At 40.7% G+C, this 8,169-nt stretch overlaps 1 protein-coding gene across 1 annotated transcript in view; it reads left to right on the top strand.

Annotated features, from left to right (window-relative positions):
• Positions 1-1,107: 1,107 nt before the first annotated feature.
• Positions 1,108-8,169, top strand: part of prdm5 (PR domain containing 5) — a 37,152-nt gene continuing 30,090 nt past the window's right edge. The window contains exons 1-7 of the mRNA XM_076088518.1: positions 1,108-1,206; positions 2,578-2,661; positions 2,918-3,040; positions 5,533-5,701; positions 5,827-6,004; positions 7,080-7,172; positions 7,286-7,407. Of these exons, the coding sequence (XP_075944633.1) occupies positions 1,108-1,206; positions 2,578-2,661; positions 2,918-3,040; positions 5,533-5,701; positions 5,827-6,004; positions 7,080-7,172; positions 7,286-7,407 (868 nt within the window). The remainder of the gene's footprint in view (positions 1,207-2,577; positions 2,662-2,917; positions 3,041-5,532; positions 5,702-5,826; positions 6,005-7,079; positions 7,173-7,285; positions 7,408-8,169) is intronic.

Below are 8,169 nucleotides of genomic sequence, written 5' to 3'. Positions count from 1 at the left end.
CGGTTTTAAGCTGAAAGGGTCAGTGGGACCTCCTCCTCTCTGCTGCTTGTTGGCACATTGAGGTTTCTGAATCGTAGAACAGATCCATTCAAGCCAGAACACACAGCATCGAGATACTCTGAGGGGTCAGAGGTTAATGCCGAGTAAGGGAAATGATGAAGTGCATCAGAGCTGCTGCATTGGACATTTTACAGCAAGTATTTATCTCATATGATGTATGATGACAATGGAAATAACTTTCTAATATATTCAGATTATTAATCTACTGTGATTTTGCTCTTAAAGTCTTTAAGTAGTAAAACAATGTTTAGTTCACATAAACTGTTTTTTTGCAAAACAAAACTTGGCCAGTTCTCCTCAGATATGTGTGTAAAGATAAATATATAATATTAGGGGTGTCGTGATATTGATAACCATGATACTTAAAAATGAAATATTGATATTGTGGTATTAAAACACACATGCTAATATTGTGAAATGTACATATACAGTTATGGTTACAGACTCTCTCTCCACCTCCCTACACTCATATTTTCAGTGTAAATAAATGGGCAAAAAAGAGACAAAACACACAATAAAGTAAAAAAAAGAATTTGATTGCATTATTGTCTTTTTATTGTCTTGGTAATTGATGCATGACAATAAACACAGTATAATAGTATAATACATAACTCAAATTCATTACAAAGCATTTACTAAAGGATCTATTTTCACCCCCCCCCCCCCCAAATAAATCATATCCAATAACTCATGAAACTAACCTGAGACTGCTATCATTTATAATACTCCAAAGTAACTAGTATGCATGGTTTGTGGTACTACTCCAGCACTACTACAGTACTATGTGTGTACTATGAGAGTGAAGCAGACCGGATGAACCGACAGTAAAGGTAGCTTCTGGTTACAAACTTTGGACCAATCAGAGCGCCGCGTTGCTGTCCTGCAGCAGGAGCAGCAGAAGTTCAACCTGGAGCCGCTTCACGAGGACAAACAGACACTTTGATCTGCTCCTAAATCCAAACCGTCCAATGCTCACTATCTCGCGCTGACACACCCGATAGCCAACAACTGTTGTCACTGCAGGGAACGCGCGTTTGGTTCCGAGTGATGACAATGTTGGGTATGTACGTGCCAGACAGATTTTCTCTGAAAGCGTCAAAGGTCCAGGATGGAATCGGTCTTTACACGGCGAGGCGAGTGAAAAAGGTTTGTTGTTTCTGACTCGGCGACTTTGTAGCCGAGTTCTGTTACTTTGTAGAAAGTGTTCTCAGCGTTCTAGATAGTTTTTCTGCTCGTCTTGTTCCTCTGAAGTCTCTCAGTGAGGCTCGAACCCCGGGGCAGCTCTGACGTGATGTGCCACGTAGCTGCAGAGACTCCAGTCGCTCCCCTCGCTTCTCTACGTAACAATGTATTCATGTCGGCAACAGAGAGAAAGGGTCGCGAGGCTGCCTCGTGAAGCAACAAAGTAGCCCACAAACTGTACACGACCGCTACATGTGAGCTTATTTGAAGCGTTTTGTGACTTCTTTGATGAAGTTGCAGCGGTTTCCCTCTCAGCTGCTGTCAGACATGAGGAGGAGGCGCGTGAACGTGTCAGCAGGATGAGCAGGCATGTGTGCACAGTTGTTCTCTTCATGTGAGCTGCTCTGCTGCTAGAAGACAGAAGGTTGAGGATGAACATGAATGCAACATGAATGCAACATGAAGTATACATTTTGACCACGCCCCCCCCCCCCCCTCCTGGTTGTATGAGTGTACAGTAGTGAAGGATGTACTCACATGGCTCCTTCAGTGGGGGGAGAGGGGGTCAGGTCTGGTTGTAAAAGTACACTGTAAAGATATTTGACTGTATGTTTACTGTGAATTACTGCTACAGCAAGTTACTTTAATGCTTTTACAGTCAATGTACTGTAAAAATGACAGCTGTGACTTCACAGCCAGTTATGTGATGTAGCAGTATTTTGCTGTCGTAATACTGCATCGAACTGTGCTTTTACAGTAAAGAATGATATAATTACAGTAGAGTAATCCCCCTACATTGATTTCACAAAACAGTAAATGCCTGTAAAGTGATAATAGTGTAATAATAGTGTAGTAATACCACAGTTTAGAAATACTCTTGTTACAAGTAAAAGTCCTGCATTCAAAACTTAACTCAAGTAAAAGTACTAAAGTATTCGCATCAAAATATACTTAAAGTAAAAGTAGTAATATTATTGGATTGTAATTATTGATGCATTTATGTTGCAGCTGCTGAAGCGCACAGTCTTCTCTTCATCCATAATCATACGTCATTATGTGTTTGTTAATTATATTTTGTATTAATATTCTGAAAGTAAGCGATGTCAAATATATGAATGTAGTGGAGTAGAAGTAGAAAGTAGCAGAAAATGGAAATACTCAAGTATAGAACAAGTACCTCAAATGTGTACTGAAGTACAAACCGTGATTGCGTATTTAAACGTGATTAAAGCGCCGTACATGTACCCACAGTTAATGACAGTCCACTGGAGTGAAAGATGTTTTCATACGATTCATCCTGGATGAGTGCTTATGTTTACATCGTTTGTTCTAAAGGGAGAAAAGTTCGGCCCGTTCGCCGGAGAGAAGAAGCTTCCCGTTGAGCTGGAGGAAAGCTCCGACACCCGGCTCATGTGGGAGGTGAATAAACACATCTTTGCACAAAACACACAGTACATTCATCACATGACAGCAACATTTAATTAAGCTGCAGATCAATTAACCACACGGCTGACTTAAAGGGACTCTCGTCTCATGTTGATGGGAGCCGGTGAAATAAAAGGCTGTGATGTAGTTATCTGTGGAGGCCACATTCGGAGGTAACCGGCCTGTGTTCAGATGTGAGACCCAAACCCACGAGAGAAGAAGAAGACTTGTTATTGTTTCTTTCTTCCAGGTCCGCGGCAGTAAAGGAGATGTGCTGTATATTCTGGATGCTAGTAACCCACGACACGCCAACTGGCTGCGGTTTGTCCACCAGGCGCCTTCACAGGAGCAGAAGAACCTGGCGGCCATACAGGTAGATTTCCTCCCAGAGGACCATGAATCATAAAAATAACTTAAACTTAGACTTAAAAAGACAGACTAGAAAGACAAAGATATGATATACATCTGTCAGGACGAGCTTCTTTTATATGCGGCTGTAAAGAGACCCCTAAGACACATATTCTTCTACTTATACAGGCAGAAAATGTTGAATTTAGTTACATTTTCTTCATATTTAAGGGAAGACACTTCAGGTGAATAGGGTCAAAAAATTCACTAATAGATATTAGATATATATTAGATATACCAGGAAACTTCACCAGTTGATTACCGACATTAAGACAGTTGTTTTTTGTGTTGCAAGTTTTCTGAAATGTTATGTTTAAATATGCAAATGAGGCATTATCTAATGGTAACTTTTCCTGAATTCAGGAGAAATCTACAGACGTAAACAGACAAAGTATAAAATAAATGTTTTATTAGTAGTAAAATAAACCCCTGAATGTGAATTTTAAACCAGGAAAACCTTCATAGCGAGAGAAAAATGTAACTTTTGTTGTGTTTTCATTGTGTAAGACATCCCAGTTTAGTTTAACACACGACATAAAAACTGAATAAGTTACAGTACGATGATCAGCGGTGAGGGACTGAACATTAAGATCCTACTAGATCTGGGAAAGTTCACCTCCTGCACTCTTGTGCAAAAGATAAAACAGATTGTGATTGAAAAAAACCTAGGAGGAGGGGGTGAAGACGAGATGAAGATGTCAGGTCTAAGGTCCAAGTTCCTGCCATTAATACCCCAATGCCTGAAGTGATTGGTCGTTTAAAGGTCATCATGTGTGTTAAAGCTCTGTGTTCCATCAACAGTGACATTTATTGTGCAGCTTTCCTCTTCTTAATCATTATTTATGTATATTTAGAATCCCACAGTTAAAACAAAATGATTTTATTAGCGTGACCTTTAAGGACGGGGAAGTTAATGGCAACATTTTTAAGGGTTTGAGCTTTTGACCTGCGGCCTCGATCAGGCTGAGCAGACTGGGTGGAATGAGTTCAACCTCCTCAGCTGCATCATGAACATCACAGCTGATTCTTCCAGTCAGCTGCGTTCTTCTCACATTGGTCATGTTTCTAGTCTCTGACCTCTGATAATGTTTCATTGTAAACAACCAATCAGTGTTTAAAGCAACAGGAGGAGAGCTAGTAACGTTAGCAGCACCGCTAACGGCTAATCAACAGGAGGAGAGCTAGTAACGTTAGCAGCACCGCTAACGGCTAACCAACAGGAGGAGAGCTAGTAACGTTAGCAGCACCGCTAACGGCTAACCAACAGGAGGAGAGCTAGTAACGTTAGCAGCACCGCTAACGGCTAACCAACAGGAAGAGAGCTAGTAACGTTAGCAGCACCGCTAACGGCTAACCAACGGAGGTTCACTTCAGTTACACTATGTTGCGTTCAGGCTCTGCTATAAAATAGATATTAGAGATGAATTATGAGCTGTTTAACTTCCTAACACGAGCTCTAAGCTCATTATTATTCATCATCGTACCACTACTAATGACAAGTTTTGTTTTAATTATTAAAAATACAATCTTTTATTTCCTTTTCATTTTAATTGTGTGTTTTTATGAAGAAACAAAATCTACAAATGACGATAACAAAGTAAAGGATAGAATGCTGTAATCAAACATCAAAGGGATCTGTGTCTGTTAATATGGATCATCAATGATCAATCATTGATATCGGCGGCAAAAAATGTTGATCATGGACATTAAGTTGTTTCTTTTGTGCTGATCCGATCTGTGACTCTGATCCGTGAGTGTTATGATCCGTTGCAACACTAATGGTTAATAACAATACCATTAATACTAATGGTATTGCTATTGTTTTGTGATTAATAGATTATAACCATTTTATTTTTCAGTACTTATCAGCAGTTATACTTTGGCTCGATAATCAAAATGGTGTGAATGGCGGAGTTACTTATTGAGATGTCGTACATGTTTTGCAGTACCACTGGTTCCTTCGCCTCCCAACACTTCACAAATCAGTTTGTCGATCACATTCATTCGTTCTTTGTCAGTTTTTAAAGTTGACGGGTTAGTTAGAACTTTTCACCCCAGACGCTTGTGAGTGAATGCATCAACGCACTCGGGATGGGAACTGATACGGTATTTTGATACCAAAGCCATTATTGATTCTGCTTATTGGTCTTATTCTTTATTAATTCCTTCATAATAACTGTGTCCAACTATATGGAACCGGTTCTCCACTGGAAGTGGTTCTTGATTCCCGTCCCTACTCGAGGTCCAGCGTGTTCTGGTTCCAGTTCTGACTCTAACAGAAATATTTTAACATCACAAATGCAAAAAAATTTGAAAAGAATATTTATTTAGTTTTTCATGTTTTCCTTTTTTTTCTTTTGATACTTTGAAAAGTTGTTGCCAATGAAAAAGCCGGAATGCCAAGAATAGGTTGCCGATGTCTCAGAATGGTTGCCGACCACGTTGTTTATCTCTCAGGATGGAGAGAACATCTTTTACCTGGCCGTGGACGACATCGAGACGGACACAGAGCTCCTGATAGGGTACCTTGACAGTGATATGGAGGAAGAGGAGGAGGAGGAAGAGGAGGAGGTCATCAGAGATGACGACGAAAACAGTAAAGAAGCTAAGCATCTTGTTGAAATGGGTACAGCGGAATTATTTAACGTAGAAAATGAATTCATCAGCTCCATTTCAAACAACAACAGACGCGTCTGCCTCTCTGCTCATTGTGTGTGTGTGTGTGTGTGTGTGTGTGCCACATCTCTACAGAACTGGTAATAAAGAAGGAGGACCACCCCTGCTTGCTGTGCGAGAGCAGCTTCCCCAGTGAGGAGATCCTGGCCGCCCACCTCCAGAGTCTGCACCAGAGGCCCAGCACAGAGGAGAAGGAGTTCAAATGCAAGAGCTGTGGCAAGAAGTTCCCCGTCAGACAGGCTCTGCAGCGCCAGTGGGTTCTCCGTTCCATCACTGAACTCGTTGTAATAATGTCGTTTTACTTAACGGGGAAATGTGTCAACAGCGAATTTGGCATAGATTTAGGTTTTAGATTATATGTGAAGGTGAAGAAATTCAGTCTTCAAGGGTTTTCACTTCTTTGCTTCTGGAACCAGCAGCCAGTTAGCTTAGCTTAGCACAAAGACTTGGAAACAGATGGAAACCGCTAGCCTGGCTCTGTCCGATGGTGACATAATCCACCTACCAGCACCTCAAAGCTCACTAATTAAAGCAAGGGTTGGTCGTCTTGAGAAAGAGAAAATGAAACATTTTAAGAAATATAACAAACGTGTTTTTGAAGATTATCAACCTTCGCTTTAAAATGTTATATATTGTGTGTTTGATTCTCCCTGAACTCTTGTGGTCGCCATGATACCATATAATACAAAACCTCCATAAAAAAACACAAATCCACAATTTTCCAATCTTCATGCTAAGCTAAGATAACCGTTTTTTCTTTACAGATTAAAGCCAGCTGTTTACATACCAAATGCTAAATTAAACTAGCCTTTGTACAGATTAGATATAGCTATTTCCCCCTGTTTCTAGTCATTATGCTAAGCTAAACTAACCTTTAGCACAGAATACAGCTAGCTCTTCCCCTCTGTTTCCAGTCGTTATGCTAAAATAACCGTAACCATAGATTAGATATAGCTATTTCCCCCTGTTTTTAGTCACTGTGCTAAGCTAAACTAACCTTTTGTATGGATTAAAGATAGCTTTTCCCTTCTGTTAACGTTTGTTATGCTAAGCTAGGCTAACCGTCTCCTGGCTGCAGCTTTATATTTAACCCTCCGCAAGAAATCAAACACATTTATCTTTTCAAATCTCGAACTGTTACTTTAATTCGATGTAATTAGTAAATTTAATTAAAAATGAATGAAGATTAATGTATTTTTCCTCGACAAACCTGATAATTATTTAAATTAATTAATCAATTTAATTTACTGTTCTTTCGCCGTCGGCCTTGATGTTGTTTCATTTCCTATCTGACGCCTCATCTGTTGTTCTTTTGAATCCCCCCCCAGTGTTCTGCATTGTTCCGAGGCACTGGACCCATCTGGCGACTCCAAAGCGCACCAGTGCTCCCTCTGCCACAACACCTTCGGCTCAATATCCAGGTAACACAGGGAGTTCATTACCTGCAAACAAAAACAAAGCACACATGCCATTTGATTTGCTAAGCCAGATAACGCTCTCTCCTCTTCCTCTGGTGTCCTGTGTGTGTGTGCAGCTTTGAGCAGCATAAGGAAGCCTGTAGAGGAGACGCCCGGTTCATCTGTAAAGCAGAGAGCTGTGGCAAAAGATTCAAGAGCAAGGACGCTCTGAAGAAGCACAAAGGAAACGTTCACACGGGTTCGTCTCCTCTTCTGTCTCGCACACATTTCTATTCCTTCTCTGTTTTTTCCTCCATCCAAACGTCTCGTAATGAAGTTAATCGTCCGTTAGCAGCCTCAGCACTCGAGGAACTTGCAGTCACAGTACTTGACCTCGATCGGTTAAAATCTCCGCGATGTTGAGACGCATCTCTAATTACTTGCGCTACATAATTGCTGACCTGTGTGTTCTGGGGTGGCTCGCTCCTTTACATAATTGGACTTCCATAGCTATTTATGATGGGATGTAGGGCAGCCGGGGATCTGAGCCGCCTCACACCAGAATCAAGTATCAACCCGAGAGTAAGACGTTCATCTCAGAGGCTGATGATCTGGCTCTTTATGTTCCACCGATGTGGTCGGGACGAGAGCTGTGTGTGTGTGTGTGTGCGTGTGTGTGTGTGTGTGCGTCTGTGTGTGTGTGTGTGTGTGTGGGTGAGGGAGGAAGTGGATCAGACTCGTCAGATGTGGGTCATGCGATTCAGTTCCAGATAAGTGGACCAAAATGGTGGGAAGATGAAAAGAGTCGAGTGTCCAGTAAAACACTTTTGGTAACTCTTTAATGCATAATATTGTTTTATAATCCGCTTCAGCACTTTATAATTATAGTTATAAGCTATCATAAATATTCATAGTAATGCTTCTTTATAAAAAACGTTATAAGGTCAAGTATAGTACCTCATCATTTCTTTATTACAATGATCATAGTGTATTATTCCCACAGTTTAATACATTATGATCT

Source organism: Anarhichas minor, unplaced genomic scaffold (genome assembly GCF_050575085.1).
Source record: "Anarhichas minor isolate MPS153535 unplaced genomic scaffold, ASM5057508v1 ptg000010l, whole genome shotgun sequence".
Lineage (NCBI taxonomy): Eukaryota > Metazoa > Chordata > Actinopteri > Perciformes > Anarhichadidae > Anarhichas > Anarhichas minor.
The sequence above is the reverse complement of the archived record's forward strand: the minus strand, read 5'-3'. Positions and strand labels throughout refer to the sequence as shown.